Source organism: Pipistrellus kuhlii, unplaced genomic scaffold (genome assembly GCF_014108245.1).
Source record: "Pipistrellus kuhlii isolate mPipKuh1 unplaced genomic scaffold, mPipKuh1.p scaffold_m20_p_23, whole genome shotgun sequence".
Lineage (NCBI taxonomy): Eukaryota > Metazoa > Chordata > Mammalia > Chiroptera > Vespertilionidae > Pipistrellus > Pipistrellus kuhlii.
In genome coordinates this window covers 12,248,983-12,267,582 of record NW_023425522.1, presented here as the reverse complement: position 1 = coordinate 12,267,582, position 18,600 = coordinate 12,248,983, and the positions used below count along the sequence as shown (strand labels likewise).

The following is an 18,600-nucleotide window of genomic DNA, read 5'->3' as shown; positions in this document are numbered from 1 at the left end:
GGATTAACAAAAAAACAACAACAACAAACAACCCACAACAGACTGGGAAGGAGGACTGTCTCATCCGGGATATTATCACGCCCAGAGGAAAAAGAAAGAAAAGCAATAACTTTTCTCTCCCCACATTAGTTTTCTTTTTAATTTTTTTTTTAAATATATTTTTAAAATGTTTGTTATTGTTGTTAATCCTCACCCAAGGATATGTTTTCCTTGATTTTTAGAGAGAGTGGAAGGGAGAGGTACATTAATGTGAGAGAGACACATCGATTGGTTACCTCCCACACCCATCCTGATCCAGACCAGGGATTGAGCCACAACTTAGGTACCTGGAATGGAACCCGAGACCCTTCAGTCTGCGGGCTGATGCTATAACCACTGAGCTAACCAGCTAGGGACAAACTAATTTTCTTGCTAATAAGTCTCAAGAGTCACTGATGAGATCAATGTCTATCTTTACTGGTTCTTTTTTTTTAAAAAATATATTTTATTGATTTTTTACAGAGAGGAAGGGAGAAGGAGAGAGAGTTAGAAACATTGATGAGAGAGTAACATCCATCAGCTGCCCCCTGCACATCCCCTACTGGGGATGTGGCCACAACCAAGGTACATGCCCTTGACAGGAATCGAACCTGGGACCCTTCAGTCCACAGGCCGATGCTCTATCCACTGAGCCACACCGGTTTCGGCTATCTTCACTGGTTCTACGATGCATGTTTCGGTCTGAGGCCTGTGCTTTCTTGCCTCTGGCCCCAGCCCCAGCCTCCCCAGGTCAGACACCTGTGCTTATTCTGGCCGTGGGGAAGAGCAGCCTGGGCAGGGGGTAGAGTTTATGGGGACACGGTTCCTTCACCACCAGTAGGTGTTGTAAAACCAGCCCTGGGAGACAGGCACGACGACCCTCGTTTCACAGACCAGGAAACCGGGGCTCTGCAAGCCGAGTGCCTGGCCCACGAACACGCAGCAAGTAGCTCCCGTGTCCGCTGGTCGCCACGAAGGAAGCTCCCCAAAGTCTGAGAGCTTGGCCCGGAGCCCACCCCAAGACTCTGGCACTTGGGTGTCTCCAGACCAGCCTTATAAGCCCAAAGGCTGGGTGTCCAGCTTGGGCACCGGCCAGGCCTTGTAGGGAGACAAGGCTGTGCTGCCAAGCGCTCGGCCGCAGGACAGCCTCCCCTGCCTGGCTAAATTTAGCGGCCCCGGGAGCGTGGACGGGCCGTGTGCCCTCCTGGAGGCCGGCCCGGGCCCTCGGGGGTCAGCACCGGCTCCACCGGGTCTCCTTAGCCTCGGAGAGCTCCATCGCTGCGGGGGCCACACCTCTGCCCGCAGAGTTCAGTGCAACGACCCCCGCCCCCCACCACCACCTGGGCCTCCCCTCCTGTCCCAGGGAGCCACCTGATAGATCCTCCCTTCCTCCAATTGATGGACAGACGTAAACTGCACCTGCAGCCAGACATTCCTGAGCCCTGAACCACCAATCAGCACCTGCCAAATACCCTAAGCTCCGCCCCCCCCCCATTACTAAGTCCCTAGGTCCCTAATCACCAATCAGCATGTGCTGAGTGCCCTAAGCCCCGTCCCCTGTCCTTAAAGGTGCTTGTATCCCGGCCCTCGCTCTCCTCCGCCCCTCTCTGTGGAAGCAGCCGGCAGTGGTCCTCTTCTCTTCAATAAAGCCTGTGTCCTGGCATCCCGGTCTCCGGCCCTCTTTATTTCATCTGTTACCACCCAGTGCCGCACCCCTCAGCCTGGAGCAGGACCCCGAGCCAGCCTAACAGAGACTGCGGGGGGCGGTGGGGGAGTGGGCACCTGGGAGGTGTGGCTGCAGCGGGGGTCCCCAAGGTTGACTTCTCCCCGTTGCTCAGACCTTGTACTGCCTCTCTGGCTTCCTTTATGCCCCCACCATGACCAGGGCTGGCAGGAGCCTCTCCTCCTGAGTGGCTGAGGCATCGCCCCCCACCCAGCCCTGGAATGCTCCTCCTCTTGGTCCCAGCCTCTTCCTGCCCCAGGGTGTGGGTTCCTCACTGCCCCTCACACACTGTGCTCCCTCGGGAGGTTGGCGGCCTCCCGTTGACTGAGGATGCCAGCTCCCTGGCACCCACAGGCCTCCCCCACCTCCCCCTCTTCCTCTTGTTCTTTCTTCCAAACCAAACTGTCTGAAGGGATACTTCCCATGCAGCTTAAAAGTGCGCATTTCAGACACAAGGCATGAGTTTTTTTTGTGTGTGTTTTTTAAAAATATTGATTTTTTTACAGAGAGGAAGGGAGAGAGATAGAGAGTTAGAAACATCGATGAGAGTCATCGATCAGCTGCCTCTTGCACACCCCCCACTGGGGATGTGCCCGCAACCAAGGTACATGTCCGTGACCAGAATCGAACCCGGGACCCTTCAGTCCCCAAGCTGAACTCTATCCACTGAGCCAAACCGGTTTTGGCACAAGGCATGAGTTTTGACAAATGCATGTGACCCTCCTACTCGTCTCCTGGATGCTCCCTCTGCCCCGCCAGCCCCTCTCCAGCCCCAGCCCCCGGGGTCTGCGTGCTCCTGCAGGCTGTTCTGGACCCTCAAGGGGGTGGACTCGCACAGGATCCGCTCTCCCGGTGCCTGGCTTCTCTTACTCAGCATCAGGGTTTTCGGCGCCCTCCGTACCGCTGCATATATGGGCATGCTCCTTTTTATTGCCGCCCGTTCCGTGGCATGGACACGCGGCTGTCCGTCTGTCCTTCCCCTGCGGACAGACATCTGGGCTGTTTCCAGATTGGGGCTGCCGTGAAGAAAGCTGCTAGGTCACCTGGATTTGGATCTAGTCTGGGCATAGGTCTTCATTTTCTGTTTTTTTTTGTTTTGTTTTGTTTTTAAATATATATATATATATATATATATATATATATATATATAATTGATTTTTTTACAGAGAGGAAGAGAGAGGGATAGAGAGTTAGAAACATCGATGAGAATCATAGATCAGCTGCCTCTTGCACACCCCCTACTGGGATGTGCCCGCAACCAAGGTACATGTCCTTGACCGGAATCGAACCCGGGACCTTTCAGTCCGCAGGCCAACGCTCTTTCCACTGAGCCAAACCAGTTTCGGCCATCATTTTCTGTTTTTGTGCTTTCATTGCTCCCAGTGCAGCGCCACCTGGGGTCCCTCCCACCGGTGAGGGAGCAGCGTGGGGACATGGGGAGCACCAGGTCCTGGCGGCTGAGGGGTGGGGGGAGGCCGCGAGCGATTTGGCAGCTGCACCTCTGAGCCTGCGGGAGCGTGCCGGGCCTGCCCCGGAATTCCCTCCTGCCCCTGGCGCGGCGGTGAGGTGGGCAGCCTCTGTTTACCTTGGCTGCTCCGTCCCGGCCCGTCGGGCTCTGGGCTGGGGCTGGACAAGGCCAGACCCAGGCGGCCTGGCCCTGAGCCCCGGCGGCTGCTGGGAGCACCCGAGGGGGCCCACCGCCTCCCAAAGCCCCCAGGGCTCCTCTCACCTCCACGCCCGCCTGTGCCCTCCGAGCGGCCGGCCAGCGCCAGGATCTCAGGGGGCCTCGGGCTCCCCGGCCGTAAGGGGCGCCCTGACCCTGCCTGGCCCGTCGCGTGGAGCTGGACGAGGAGGATGGAGAGGTGTTGTGGTAGGAGAGGTCTGGAGGGCCTTTCTGCCTGCCCCCCCCCCCCAACAAAACCCTGGGCACCCCCGAGGGCCGGCCTGTCTTCTGCGGGCACAGCTGGCCTGGTGGGCGTGTGGCCTCTGGGACCCCGTGCTCAGAAGGGCCTGCGCCTGGCTGGCTGGCCGCTGTCAGTCATGGGATTCCTCCTCTCGGAGCAAGGGGCTCCCCATTCTCAGTGGGCACTGAGCCCAGCACATCCTGTGGTCCGTCTGCACCTGGGTCCCCTTCCCAGGGCAGCTGAAAAGGAATGGAACCTTCCCTAGTGAGTCCTCCTGGCAGGGGGTCCCGGGGGATGGGGGGCAGGCTGTTTGCAGGCCCCGCGGAGTCAGGAGTGGGCCTCCCGCCTCGGGAGCTGAGCCTCCAGACTCTGGGCTGAGGAGGCCCCTGGGCTGAGCTGGCTCAGAAGGGCAAGAAGCCGATGGCATCCGGGACTCGAGGAGGAGGAGGAGGAGGAGGAGGGCAAGGAAACCGAGTGAGAGAAAACCCAGGGAGTCACAGGCCGACAGAGCAGCCAAGCCTGGAGCCCTCTGTGTCCCCGATAGTCAGGCTCCAGGCCCAGCCCTGCCCCAGGCAAGCTGTGAGCGCCTCCCAGCCTCAGGCTCCCCCTGGTGACCTGGGAACGGTCGTTTGTGCGAAGGGCTTTGGACACACTGGGCAGGTGCAGCCCCAGGGAAGAGCAGGCCGTGGGAAGCCAGCCTCTCCCGGGCCTGGTTTCCGAGGAAGACAAGGATCCCTGCTGGTGACAGGGGCGCCTCTGACCTTCGCTGAGGCTTCCTGGGGGTGGGGGTGGGTGACAGGAGGGGGACCTTGGGTAGATGAGGGCAGATGGTGGGACCACTTTCCGGGAACACAGACACCGACGTCCTCCTGTGTCCCAGGCACTCAACCTTTATTTCACCAAACTGCACGTCAGCAGGCAGGCAAAGTCCTGCCCCCTCCCTCCTCCCGCTAAGATCTCCCTCACCACCACCACCACCACCACCACCACCACCACCACCACCCCCCCCCCCCCCGGCCCTCCCAGCACCAGGCGGGCCCACCCAGCTCTGCCTCTCTCAGCCCCGCCAGAACCTGGGAGCGAGGGAAGGGGTGGGGAAGGGGCCACAGAACCTGGAGCCCACTAGTCATCAAGGCCGGCAAGGGGCTGGATTGGGGTTGTGGGGGGGGGGGGGCGGTGAGCGGGCAGGACAGGAATGTGAGTCTCGATTGCATATAAATAATCACTTTGTACAGGCGTGGGGAGAGGACACAGTCATTTACTCAGGGCTTTCTTCTACAACTAATTCTTGCCAGAGGGGCACAAGCCGGGTTACAGGAACACTCTGTCCATAAGAGGCTCTCCCTCGCCCGATCTCAGAGGGAGAGAAGGGCCTTGCTCAGAGCCATTCGGAGCCACGTCGTGTGGGTTTGGGGGCCAAGAGCCCAGGGACTCAGGATCACCCAGCCGAGCGGACCACGAGAGGGGCCGGCGGCGTGGGCCTGGGTGGGAGGGCCTCCCGAGGTCTCCGCTGCCAGGCACACAGAGGGCGGACCCGGGCCCAGCGGCGAGAGGACCCGCGTCGTCTGCTGAGGACAGAGAACCGAGTCCAGGAGGGAGCCGAGCAGAGGCGGGCAGGCCGGCTGTCTCCCAGGAGAGGTCCTGGCCGGGTCTCCTTCCCCCGCTCCTGTCTCTCTCTGACCCCTCAGCTCCCGGCGCCATAAACAGAGAGAGAGGCCCGCGCTCTCAGGAGCCGACTTGGTGGAAGCGGAGCCGAGTGTGTGTGGGGGTGGCCTGTGCACAGCTGGGCCCAGATGTCCCCCCTCCCCCTCCAGCTGACCAGCTCCCAGGCCAGGCACTGAGGGAGAGGTCACAGCAAGGGCGGGGCCTGGAGGAGTCCTCTCTCCGCCTGGAGAGCCTGGCACCACGGAAAGCCCAGCCGCCAAGCAAGGGGGTGCTCCTGGGTTTGGGGTGCGGGGCTCTGCGTCTCAGGATTGGCCACCAGCTCTGGCTTCTGGGCACTCTGGGCCAGAGCTTCAGGGGCAGACGGAGAGGGGACCTGGCCGTCGCAGCCTCGGTCGGTGGGGCTCATGAGCGTGGTGGCCGGCGTGGTGCAGGCGGGAGCGGGCGAATGCTTGGGCGCCGTCAGTCTGAGGTCCGCGCTGGAGTTCTCCACTCTGCCCCGGGCTCACTGCCGGCCCTTCTCTTCTGGAAGACAAGCCGGAGCGCGTGTTAGGCTGCGCGGTGAGAGCATACATCCAGCTGGTTCTTTCTGCCTTTCCGCCACCACCCCCACCACCCTCCGATTCCCCACCACCCCGCTCAGCAGCCCCAGCCCCTGCGTCTCCTGAGCTGCAGCCCACGCTCCCCCGGACGCCCTGGCGCCTGCACGCCACGTGTCCCATCAGCTCCCAGCCCACCCCAGTGCATCGCTTCTTGTTTTTAATTTTTTTTAATTATTATTTTTTTCGCTTCTTGTTTTTAATTTTAAGAACCACAGTCCAGCATCATGACACCATGGCGGCCTTGACCCTCCCTAGCTCATAAACCCAGACCTGCTGATTTCCCCACCCTCATCTCACCTGCTCCCCTCTCTCACTCTCTCTCTCTCTCTCTCTCTCTCTTAGCTGCCCCAGGTACAAGGCCTCTCAGCCTGCCCTCAGCCGCCATCTTACCTCACCCCCACCCCCCCAACCCCCCACCCCTGGCGTCACACCTCAGATTCACCCCATCAGCCCCTTGGGGTTCCCCACAGCCCTCAGAGCAAAGGCCAGGCTGCTGGGACCTCCCAGGTGAGACCCACTCGGCTTCTCAGGAGTCCCCTCCCCTCAGCCCCACCCGCGGCCTCTGCCTGACAGCTGCTCAGCCACACCTGGGAGAGCCAGTGGGTGGCGCAAGACCCCCCCCCCCCGCCCCCACAACCCCTGGTGCTGACCCAGGGTCCACAGTTCTCCCCAGGACACACCCCACAAACCACGGGAAGCCATGAGCATCGGGCCTCAGCAAAATTTCCCTAAAAGGCCACCAGCCTGGCTTGGGAACGTAACAGGGTCCCCTCTCTCACCCCCGCCCCGTCGGCTTGAGGAGGCCCCAGGGACTGCAGCCGCCCAAGGAGAGCAGTCTGGGCTTCCAGCGACAGCAGGCACCACCTTTTAAAGCCAAGCCTCTCGGGGACCGGGGCCAGCATCTCAGGTTAACGGTGGACATGGGGCTGTGGCCTGGGACTAGCTCGTCCTGGGCTGGGCCTGGCCTTGTCCCCTGACCGACCCCTCCTGCCTTTGGTTTCACCATCTGTCCGCCCATCCTCCATGCTCGCCCCATCCTTCCGTGCTGCCCCCCTCGTGGCTCCCAGGGCCCAGAGGATAATGTCCAGGGCCCTCCCCTCGGCACTGGAGGCCGTGTCTCACCTCTGGCCTCACCTCTCTCCCCTGCTCTCCAAGCTCCAGCCCCACGAGGGACGCCGACCTGCTCCTCCCGCCCTCCCCCCTCTCCGTCCTTCCCAACCCGTCCCCTCGGCCAGGGCCCCGCTCCCTGGGCCTGGGCCCAGCGTCCTTCCTCCAGCAGCCCGCGCCGGGCAGTGCCCAGGACCCCGGCTGTCTGTCCCTGTCGGCCGAGGCGTGTTCTCACCTTTGAGTTTTGTCAAGAAAGCGTGCCGAGCCCCTGGGCCGCGGTGGCCGAGCGGGGAAGGCTCTTGAGGAAGACAGAGGAGCGGCCCGGGCCGGCCACAGGCCCAGGACGTGAGGCTTCGCGGGGGAGTCCGTGGTCCAGGTGGCCCGAGGGTCTCCTGGTGAGACCGCCCTGTGCTGCGGCCAGAGCCGGGGAGCCATGGGCTCCCGTGGACCGGGTTTTAGGCCACAGTCCCGTTCCCCTATCTGCACCCCCCCCCCCCAGGAGTGCCCATGGAGGGTGGGCCAGAAAGACCTACCCCAGGCGCAGAATGCCTCGTACGGCTCCTCCCACCCCAGACACGGCTGCCCCTCCCCCATTGTCTGAGCACCCGCGGGCTCCCCCACCCCCCACAGGCCGGGCCCCCCTCTGCCCAGATCTGCGGGGGGCCAGCGTCTCCGGAGAGGAGGACAGCGTGTCTCAGCCTTTCTAATAAAACGAAGTATGTGCAGCACCACCCAGGGGGGCGGGCGGCGTGGGAGATGGGGGATCGGCCGTGACAGCACAGCTCTATTTCTAGCCCTCCCGGATCCCTCCCCTGGGGCCGGGGCACATTCCTGCCGGGGTGGCCCCAGGGACCCAGCTGCCAGCCAGGCCTGGCCACTGCCATCGCGGGGTCTAACCCCGGCTTCCAGCGGCCTGGCCAGGCCACTACCTCCTTGGCTCCGGGTCCCGGGAACCAGGAATTTCTCGCTCCAGCTTCCTCGCTCTCCAGGCCGGCTGAGGGCAGCGAGGCGATACCCAAGGCAGAGCCACCCCCTCCGCGGCCCTCAGGCTCCGGGCTGCTCCTCTACTCGCTGCCCCCACCCTCACCATGCCAGCCTGCCCTCCATTCAGAGGCAAAGGCAGACCTAGAGCTGTAAGTTCGGAAACAGAGAGCCACCCTCTGCCCGCCCACAAGGTGGCACCCGAGAGGCCAGCCCGGTGCGGGGTGGGGTCTGGTGGGTCGGCAGCTGCCCACAGAGGCCGGGAGGCCGTCCGGAGAGAGCGAGGCCATGTCCAGAGACGTCGGAGGCGAGGCCGGGCCAGGGAGGGCCCAGCGAGCCCGGCGGGGCAGGGCTGGCGGCAGGAAGGCGAGCGAGGCAGCGTCCCAGGGTCCCTCCCACTGCAGACCCCTCGGGCCAGCCATCAGAGCCCTCAGGTCCCCCACAGCCTCGGAGGCTGACGCTGGCACCGCTGGCGGCAGCCGGATGGCAGAGGAGGGCAGGGAGGGGGGCTGGCTCCGCTCACCGTCCACGTGGTGCCGGGACAGGTACTTGAGGGCCTCGTCCAGCAGGATGACGGGCAGAGATATCTGGAGCACCACCCCCCACTGGCGCCCGCTCAGGGGGGTCACCTGGAAAATGAGCTGCGGGGGAGGCTGGTTAGAGGAGGGCTCATCCCCCAGGCCGCGGGGACTCCCTCCCCCCGAGGACCCGCCCCAGGCCCCCCGCGGACCCGCTTTCTCTGCTGGAAGTGCCTTCCCAGCCTCCTCCCCACCCCCCCCAGGACCGATCCCCCTGGGCGTGTGGGCAGTGAGAGGGGTTCCACACCAGGGAAGAGTGTAATCTGCCTTCCTGCCCCTCCCTTGGGGGACCCCGCCCCTTCTGTTCCCCGAGTCTGTGGCCCCCGATGTGGGGACCTCTCTGGAGGACCGGGGCTTGTCCTGGGCTGAGACAGGCCCCGCGCGGCGACCCTCTCAGACCCGCGCCCCACCCAGTGCTCCGGGGCAAAGGGCCCAGGAGGCCCGGCCCCCGGCCCCGGGCTGGAGGTCCGAGGACGTGGACCTGGTCACCCCGGGAGCCGCAGAAGGGAGTCGGGGGGCACCCCACTCACCGGCAGGGGCGGCACGAGCAGGATGAGGAAGTGCAGGGCCATGGACATGATCACAGCTGCCAGCAGCCAGGGGTTCAGCCAGGGCGGCATCCGCAGCAGCGACTGGTTCTCGGAGACGCTGCCGAGGACACGGGCGCTCACCTGGGGCCAGGATGCAGGCAGCCCCGCCGTGGGCACCGTCCACCCCGGGGGGGCGGGGGGTGCAGGGGTGGCTGAGCCTCCACGCGCCCCTAACGGGGTCTGAGGACAGAGCACTTCTGGGCGGTCAGTGCGCCCGAACGGGGTGAGTCACTGCTGCCCGCTCAGCCCACAGGGGCCTGGATCCCCCTTTCTGTCCCTCAAACCCAACTCCAGCCCCTCTGTTTCTTCAGACCCCAGACTTGTTCTCTGGGTCCCAATTGCGGCCCTGTTGACTCGCAGAACCCTCTTCTGGATCCCTCTGACTCCCAGGCCCCAATCCTGGACAAATCTGACCCTCAGACCCAATCCTGGGCCCCCTAGCCCTCACGCTACAATCCTGGACACCTCTGACCCCAATCTTGGGCCTCACCTGACCCTCAGCCCCCTCGTCTGAAGCCTCGGCCGCCACACCCTCACCCCCAGCACCGGGCCCCTCTGCCCACTCACCTGTTGAGGGCGTTGCACATCTCGATGGTCACCAGCACAGACAAGGCCATGGTCGTGGGGAAGCGCGACTCGAAAACCTCGCAGTCGATGCCGGCGAAGAGCGGGTTGTCCTCAGAGCACTTCAGGAAGTTCCGCTGGGGGAGCGGTGGTGGGGTCAGGCGGGGTCAGGCGGGGTCGACAGGTGAGGTCAGGCGGGGTCAGGTGAGGTCAGGCGGGGTCAGGTGAGGTCAGGCGGGGTCTGGGAGAACAGCGGTCAGGGACGGATGGCGCTGGTGGTGGGGAGAAGGAAGCCTCACCCACTTCTCGCCCACATCTGAGGGCTGAGTCCACACCACCAGGGAGCAAGGGCTGCCCCAGGGCGGCTCAGGGAGGGAGGCTGGCCCCGGGGGGCGGGGGGGAGCAGACGGCCAGCACTGTGCCAGGGAGAAGGGCAGACCGTCTGGGACAGAGAGCGCGGGTGGCAGGAGGCTGGGAGGACAGTGGGGGAAGGGAGCTGGGCTCAGGGGGAGGAGGTCCGGGAGCGGGGCTGGCGATGAACTGAGAACACCGAACATGTCAACATTCGGGAAATGAGTAAAATGATGCTTGAACGGAGCCCACCTTTGGTGGGTAGAAACGAGTGCACGTGCCCTGTTCAGCACTGATCCGTTCGATTCCGTCCATCCCTCCTCCATGTATGCCACTGGCACTGGGCCCCGCCTGCCCTGTCCTTGGCTTTTGAACTAAGGTATTGGCTCACCGTCTGCCCCCCTCGTCATCGGCAAGAAGCGCTCAGGGTGGCTAAGGAAGTGGCCCTGGCCCGCGCGGCCCCCGGGGGGCTTCCTCCACCCGAAACCTCGCTCACCGAGCCGCTGCGACAGGTGCAGAACCGAGGCGCCCCCGACACACCTTCCTACTCCCCCCCCCCCATACACACACACACCGGGAGAGCCTGGCTCGCTCCCCTTCCGTCCCCGTGAGTGTGAACAAGCGTGTCCTGTAACGTAAGTCTGTCCTCCAGAGCTTCATCTGAATGCAGATCTTCGGAGCTAAGGGTTTAGAAACTGGGGCCATGGCTGTGAGAATAACCCTCAGAGAGAAAGAGAAACCTGTGAGATGACAGCCGTCTGACCTCCACTTTCCCACACTGCACGACCACAGGGGAGCTGACTCAGCAGGCACTGGCTGCCGCAGGGTGAGAAATGACAAACGTCTGTGGCCTGGCTAGATGTCTTAGTTTAGTAAAAAGAGGTAGCCCTGGCTGGTGTGGGTAAGTGGTTAGGGCGTGGTCTTGCACACCAAAGGGTCAAGGGTTGGATATCCGGTCAAGAGCAGGTACCTCGGTCACAGGTTCGATCCCCACCCCATTCAGGGCTCGTGCAGGAGGCAACCGATTCACATGCCTCTCTTACAACCATGTTTCTCTCTCTCCCCCTCCCCCCTTCTACTCTCAAAAAAAAAAAAAAAAAAAAAGCTCAATGGAAAAAAATATCCTTGGGAGAGGATTAACAAATTTTTAAAAAAAATAAAATAAATAAGTAAAAAGAGAGTCTTATGTCAAAAGTGATTTTCCCAAAAAGCTGGCTCCGGGATTTGGGACAAGGGCATGTTTTCCTTGCTTTGAACATATAGTACCTTAACCCACCCAGTGGCCAAGAGGGCCAGACGCTCCGGCCACCGCAGTGGCCCAGGGGCACACGTGCACGCGGGCAGGACACGTGCGGCCTCCCTCTTGGCCCTTCTGTGCATGCGCAGGGAGGAAACCGGAACAGGTCACAGCACACGTTTCAATGACTCTGCTGCTCTTGCCTTAGTACAGGGGAGGTACTTAAGGCAAGAGCAACGGGGGGGGTGAGGGGGGCAGTGCAGACCTGCGGGGTTTCACCTGCAAGCACTTGTGACGGTACCCGGGTCACAGGGAGGCCTCCAAACCGTTTCTCAGAAGGTGCCTGGGCCTGGCACTCTCACACAGGCTCGCAGGGAGCCCCTGGGGAAGTGGGGCCTGTTTCTTTGGGTGAAGCCACTGCCCTGCGTCCCCCTTGCCTTTGCCTCTATTTCCCTTTTGCCTTCCCCTGCGAGGCTCCTCTGGGCTTTGTAAACGTAATCAACACGTATGTATATATGTGCTCTGTGGGTCTAAACACTTTGCCATCAATCCTCTCCACGCTGTGAGACAGGGACTGCTCTCCCCTTCGCAGACTAGGAAGGCAGCTGGAGGTTAAGGAGCCGTCAGTGCACGTCACACAGCCAGCCTGTGGGAGCAGGAGGGTGTGCGGCGGGACTGCCTCCGGCTCCGCGCTCCGTGCTCCGCGCTCCAAACCACTCTGTGCTCCATGCTCTGTGCTCCGCGCTCCGAACCACCCTGCTGCCTTTGGGCGGCTTATTCCAGGAAGTCGGGGGCTCTGAGCTCCTCTCCCGAACCTCCAACAACCAGAGCTGAGAGTTCTAGCTTAGGTCTAGCCTCTCAGTCCCACTGCCACTGCCTTGTCTCTGCTGCAAGGCTGCCCGCCCTGACACGTAACTGCCTGTTTCCAAGGCTCTCCCGCTGCAGGCAGGAGCTCTCCGCAGACTCCGCCTGCTCGGGCACCGCCACGGCCTGGGGCCTCTGTGCCCGGCACAGGCGGAGCCCACCAGCCATTAGTTGGCAACGTGGATAGTGAGAACTGGGGTGGGGGAGGACTGTGGGGAAGGTGTCACCGAGAAGATGGGTAATTAACATGTGCCTGGCGTGACTCCCAGGTGTCTGGCTTGGGTGACAGGCAGAGAGGGAACCTGAGATGGGGAGGGAGGAGAGAGATTATTTGGGGGAGGAGGACAGATCTGGTTTTGGAAGTGGTGAGCGTCATGGGTCTGTGGGATATCCTGGAGGAGACAGCCAGCTGGACATGTGGGTCTGGGTCAGAAGGTGGGGAGGGGGGATGTAGGTCCTTGGAGATTTGGGGTCCGCAGTATAAAGGGTGGTAAGGGTGGTAATAGACGGGGCTGGGAGAAGGCAGCTGAGGGATGGTCAGCACAGCCCCATCTCCACCCTGGAGCTCCCACTGGCTGAGGTGCCCGAGCATCTGCCACCTGCTGAGGGCTGGGGGCACCAGCCTCTGGGTGAGAGCTGGGCCCATGCCCTACACTGCTGCCCACATGTCCCTGGGCTGCCCCAACCTGGATGGGGACACCGGAGAGCCCCCGAAATCACAGGCTCCCCACGGAGGGCCGTGATGGTGGCCCAGCCCTGGCACTGCCCTCGGGCGGTCCGCTGCCACTCCAGGGAGGGGGCAGGAGTCATGGCCCCTCCCGCAGGATCTTCTGTCTGCAGGGAAGTAGCACAGGCAGCGCTCAGGAGGAAATCCTGCGTCCCCGCGGCTCTCGACTTTCAGCGACAAACCCACAGAACCGCCGGAAGGCTCTCGCAAGCAGAGCAGATACCCTGGCCAGACTGACGGACAGAGGCTGAGGCGTCTCCTTGCCTGCTTCCAGAACTGTGCTGAGCTAAGAGAGCCCTGTGAGTGCACCTGCCAGCCAGGGGGCTTCGAGAGGCCAGGGGGTCCCTTCTCTGAGAAATAGGTTCGGTGGGGGGGGACCCGGCAGGTTCCTGGCCTCCTCAGTTTGACCCTCTGCCTGAAGTTGCATCCTTTAGGGGCTCATCTTTCTGAGCCTTCACTATTTTGGGGGCTCCCCAATAAAGGTAAGACACTCGTGGGCAGTCATGCCCCTGGTCCCCCCTAACTGAAAGCCTGAGAGAGGGAACAGCCTCGTGTCCACTCGGGGGCCGGGCTGCCCTCTGAGCGTGGCTCCCCAGGTGGTGCATGTCTGACTGTGTGAATGGGGGTGGGAAGGGATAGCCATGGGCCATCCCAGGGTTCTGGACCCCCTACCCCTGAAACTCCAACTCGGAAATCCCCCCAACAGGCTCCCTGGCTGTCACTCACCAGCTGGTAGAAGGTGATGTGAGGTCCGTCGGCATCATACAGGAACCACCAGGTGGCGGCGGCCACGGTGGCCAGGCCCACGTACACTGCAGGGAAGGAGGGAGGAAACCAGCTACAACGGACAGCTGTGGTTTTCCGGCATCCCTGTCCCCTCCCCAATAACTTCCCGTCACCATCTCCCCCTCTCTAGGCCACAGGAGCCAGTGGTGGGCCCTGACTGGCAATCGGCGTGTCACACCCCTGGCCACAGGAGATAAGCAGGTAAACCATCGTGGACCAATGAGAACAGGCCAGACTTTTATCCTGCTACCGAGGGAGTGGTATGATAACGAGCTCTTTCTCCTATTGAATTTGGGGTTGCAATGGAGCAAGCACGAGGGCTGGAGCTGCCATAGCCATTCTGCCAACCACAGAGGTACCTGCCTGAGAGTGGAGCTGAGGCAGAGCCAAAATATGCCAGTGCTACTACAACCTGAGGCCTGGGTCCAGCCATGCCTGAAGCAGGCTTTTCAGTTAGGTGAGCTCACACAGTTTCTTTTGGCACAAGCCAGGCTGAGTCATACTGTCTGCAGTTTGCAAGCCTACCTTGGTAAAGGGTCTTAGGAGACTCCTGGAACCCCACTGCGAGCTGGGGTCCCCCATTTACCTCCAATAGCCAGATACCGGAAGAAGAGCCAGCCGCTGATGAGGGCCTCTCGGGGGTTGCGGGGCAGCTTCTCCATGATGTCCAGGTCTGGAGGGTTGAAGCCCAGGGCGGTGGCAGGCAAGCCGTCCGTCACCAGGTTCACCCAGAGCAGCTGCACGGGGATCAGGGCTTCGGGCAGGCCCAGGATGGCCGTGAGGAAGATGCTGGAACCAGAGTCGTAGGCTCCAGCCCCCGCCAATGGAGGGCCCAGCTCCCGCCCTCCTCAGCAGCCCAGCCTTGCCCTGCTAGTGCTGACGTGTGTGTGTGCATGTGTGTGTGTGTGTGTGTGTGTGTGTGTGTGTGTTGTGCACAGCTCTGCCTCGCCCTGGGCCCCCCTGGCTTCCCCCGTCCCAGCTCTGGAGCCGGGGCATAGCTGCTCCTCAGGCCTCTTTTGCTAGGACAGAGTCCTCTTTGGGGCATACACAGGTGGACGGTGAAGCCCACGCATAGACACATTTGTCCACAGACACGAGCAAACACCCAGCACAGCCTATAGAACCCCACAAACACAAGCATACACCTATACGCTTGCCCCACATACAGAGATGCAGAATTCACGTGTCCAGGCAAACATGAGCTCCCATTCCCCACAGCCATCTCTCACATGCTAACCTAAGCGTGTACACAGCTATACACCCGCACAAGTCCCTGTGCTTGTACTCACCCCAAAGATGCAACAGAACACAGGTGCACACACACACACACACACTTCTCACTAAGGCACACACAGCATGCACACTCACCACGGACACACACAAACACATCACTGCCCAGAGGTGGGGCTAGTTCTCCCATTTGCATGACTCTGAACGTGGGAAGGTTAGGGCTGGAGGGATGACAGAGGACTTTTCAGGCACCTCCTTGGGGGCTGGGTACACCAGGGCCTCGAGAGTGACTCGGTGTCCCCATCCTGGCTCACCTGAGGGGAGACCCAGAAGGCCCCAGCCGGGGCAAGTCACATGCTCCTCCGTCCCAGCAGCCCCATCCCAGGAACAGGCCTTTCCCGGGTCTAGAGGGCTGGGAAGAGGGGGCGGGGCCTCACCAGACGACCTCGCCCACGTTGGAGGAGATGAGGTAGCGGATGAATTGCTTCATGTTGCTGTAGATGGCCCGGCCCTCCTCCACCGCAGCCACAATGGAGGCGAAGTTGTCATCTGACAGGACCATCTCTGCTGCCGACTTGGCCACGGCTGTGCCGGAGCCCATGGCGATGCCGATCTCTGCTTTCTTCAGGGCTGGGGCGTCATTCACCCCATCTCCAGTCTGGAGACCAGGTTAGGGGGGGTTCACACCTGAGACCGCTCCTTTCTATCTCCCCAGCTCCCTTCCACTCAGCCTATCCCCAAGCTCAAAGGATGTCCCCACGGAAGCGGACAGCTGGACGGAACAAATGTGGGGTCATGAGCTTAGAAACGGGGCTGAGGATGAGGCTGAAGGGAAGGGAAGGGCAAAGTTGGGGAGCAGACCAGGTCTAAGGCCAGAGGAGATGGTGAGGTGGGGATGGGCAGGAGGGTGGGTCAACAATGAGGGTGGGGATGAAATTTAGTTTGGATGGAGAGCAGAAGATAAAGTTTCTGTTAAGGACAAAGTTAAGGGCAAGTCAGGAATGAGGTCAAGGTTGTGGCTCAGGTCAAGGACCAGGTAAGTACTGTAGTCAAGGGGAAGGCCAGGGTTAAGACTGGACTCAGGCTCAAGATTAAAAATTAGATTAAGGTAGAGGTCAAGTCAAAGTCAGAGGCCAAATCAAGGCTATGGCCCATATCAGGAGTGATGTGATGGCCGAAGTTGGCATTTAGTCAAAGCCAATATTGGAAGCCAGATCAAAGTTGAAGTCAACATGAAGTATTGGGTTGGGGAAATCAAGATCAATGTCAGGGATCAGGTCAGGGTTCAAGTAAAAACTGAAACACATACCAGAGTTGAGCTAAAAGTAAAGAATCAGATTCAGATGGTCAAGGTCAAGGTCAAGAATACAGTCAAGAGCAAGGCTTCCAGTATTCAAGTCAAGGTTGGTGCCCAGTTCAATATCCAAGTCCAGGCTGAGCCACAGGTCAGGATTAAGGTGAAAGTAAAGGACTGGGTTAGGCTGAGGTCAAAATTAATAGCAGAGGCCAAGTCAGGGACAAGGTTTCAGTCAAAAGTGAGACAGTGTTGATGAATGGGTCAGCAATTAAGAATGAGAGGGGCACATGCCCAGATTGCAGGCTCGATCTCCAGTAGGGGGCGTGCAGGAGGCAGCTGGTCAATGATTCTCTCTCATCACGGCTGTTTCTATCTCTCTCCCCCTCTCCCTTTTCCTTCCTCTCTGAAATCAATGAAAATACATATTAAAAAAAAATGAGAGAGAAAACTGGGCTCACATCCCATGTCCATGCACAGGGGAACGAATAAACTGTGGTGTAGTCACACAATGGAATGCTACTCAACAATTTAAAAAGCAATCATTGCCCTAACCAGTTTGGCTCAGTGGATAGAGCATCGGCCTGCAGACTCAAGGATCCCAGGTTCGATTCCGGTCAAGGGCACATGTACCTTGGTTTCGGGCACATCCCCAGTAGGGGGTGTGCAGGAGGTAGCTGATAGATGTTTCTCTCTCATCCATGTTTCTGAGTCTCTCCCTCTCCTTTCTCCTCTGTAAAAAAATCAATAAAAATTAAAAAAAAAGCAATCATCTACTGTAACCTCAGCAACACGGATAAATCTCCAGAGGAAGAAGCCAGACACAGAGGGGTCCATGCTGCGTGACTCCATTCCTGTGAAAACCCAGGAGATTCTCCAACTACCTCGGAGGAATCAGCGCAGCGGCTGCCTGTTGCTTGTTTCGGGAGAGGGGCCTGCGGGAGGAGCGCTGATGGCAGTGCTCCCCGGAAGGGTTTGGATGACACGGGCGTGTCATTTGCCAGCACTCACCAAAGGAACGGCGTTGCCTAACACGCGTGCATTTCCCTGCACGCACGTTTTACCTTCAAAAAGGAGAGAGATGGAGCCGCAAGCACTGCTCTCTGAGGACGCGTCCTGAAGCACGCGAGGGCGAAGGGTGCGGATATGCCTACAACTCAGAAAGGCGTCTAACCAAGATGGGTTGAGGAGGGACCGACGGGCAGGTACGCGCTAGAGCCGCGATAGCAGAAGGTGACTGGCAGCATCTGGATGGCAGGCAGAGAAGCTCCGCGGTCCCGTCACCTCCATGTGCCTTTGTGTGGAGATGTGTGTGTGGGTCAGACAACGCCGGGAAAAGTAAGCATGAGGCCGAGGCAGGGGTTCACGGTGGCTCCTTCCGGCCGCGTGGCCTGTGCTCCCCCCGCACCTCCCCCCCCCCCCCCCCCAGCAGCCCCTCTCCCCCAGCGCCCGCGGAGGCCTCACCATGGCGGTGATCTCGTTGAAGGACTGCAGGAACTCCACGATGCGGGACTTGTGCGCGGGCTCCACGCGGGCGAAGCAGCGGGCGGTGCGGCAGGCGTGGCGCTGCTGCTCGGGGCCGAGGTCGTCGAACTCGCGGCCCGTGTAGGCCTTGCCCGCCACGTCCTCCGCGGCCTGGAAGATGCCCAGCCGGCGGCAGATGGCCACGGCCGTGCCCTTGTTGTCCCCTGTGATCATGACCACACGGATGCCCGCCCGGCGGCAGCGTTCGATGCAGGCGGCCACCTCCGGCCTCGGAGGGTCCAGCATGCCCACGCAGCCCACGAAGGTCAGGTCCGTCTGCAGGGAGGGGCAGAAGCCGGTGGGGCCGGGCCCCTCCTCCCCTGGCTGCCCGGGCAGACGCCTGCCCCCGCCTTTGCACACACACACATGCTCCGGGCCGCGGGCACGCACCTCGTACTGCACGAACTTGCTGCAGTCGTCCAGCTGCATGTCTTCCCTCCTCGGGGGCGCGTCCCGCGTGGCCAGCGCCAGGCAGCGCAGCGTGTCCGAGCCCGAGCCCCAGTCCCGGATCTTGGCCAGAATCTGCTCCCTGGAGGTGGCGCTCAGGGGTACTGTGCGGCTCCCCACTCGGACTGAGGAGCAGCGTTCGATCACACTCTCCGGAGCCCCCTGCAGCATGGGGAGGGGCAGCTCTGTCAGTCAGGACCCCCTCCGACCGACCGACCGACCGACCAACCGGCCGACCGAGGAAACTGAGGCCCTGATAAGGGGAGAGGCCACTCGAGGGGACACACAGCCAAGCAAGGCCCAGAATCTCCCCTGGAAGCTCAGGGTGGGGACCGAGGGGCCCCTGGTGAGAAGACCCCAAGGGGATGGGCGGGTCATGGCCGCCATGGGCCTGCACTGACTGCAGCATTT

General features: G+C 61.4%; 1 protein-coding gene across 2 annotated transcripts in view; it reads right to left on the bottom strand.

The window, feature by feature from the left end:
• Nucleotides 1-5,695: 5,695 nt before the first annotated feature.
• Nucleotides 5,696-18,600, bottom strand: part of ATP2A3 (ATPase sarcoplasmic/endoplasmic reticulum Ca2+ transporting 3) — a 32,958-nt gene continuing 20,053 nt past the window's right edge. The window contains exons 13-21 of one of the 2 annotated variants that reach the window (XM_045586672.1): nucleotides 18,133-18,351; nucleotides 17,683-18,018; nucleotides 15,362-15,582; nucleotides 14,281-14,483; nucleotides 13,635-13,720; nucleotides 9,733-9,866; nucleotides 9,106-9,223; nucleotides 8,521-8,638; nucleotides 5,696-5,832 (exon numbers count right to left, since the gene is read on the bottom strand). In XM_045586672.1, coding sequence (XP_045442628.1) covers nucleotides 5,813-5,832; nucleotides 8,521-8,638; nucleotides 9,106-9,223; nucleotides 9,733-9,866; nucleotides 13,635-13,720; nucleotides 14,281-14,483; nucleotides 15,362-15,582; nucleotides 17,683-18,018; nucleotides 18,133-18,351 — 1,455 coding nt within the window. In that variant the 3' untranslated portion in view covers nucleotides 5,696-5,812. The remainder of the gene's footprint in view (nucleotides 5,833-8,520; nucleotides 8,639-9,105; nucleotides 9,224-9,732; nucleotides 9,867-13,634; nucleotides 13,721-14,280; nucleotides 14,484-15,361; nucleotides 15,583-17,682; nucleotides 18,019-18,132; nucleotides 18,352-18,600) is intronic. The other variant, XM_045586673.1, reaches the window with a different exon arrangement.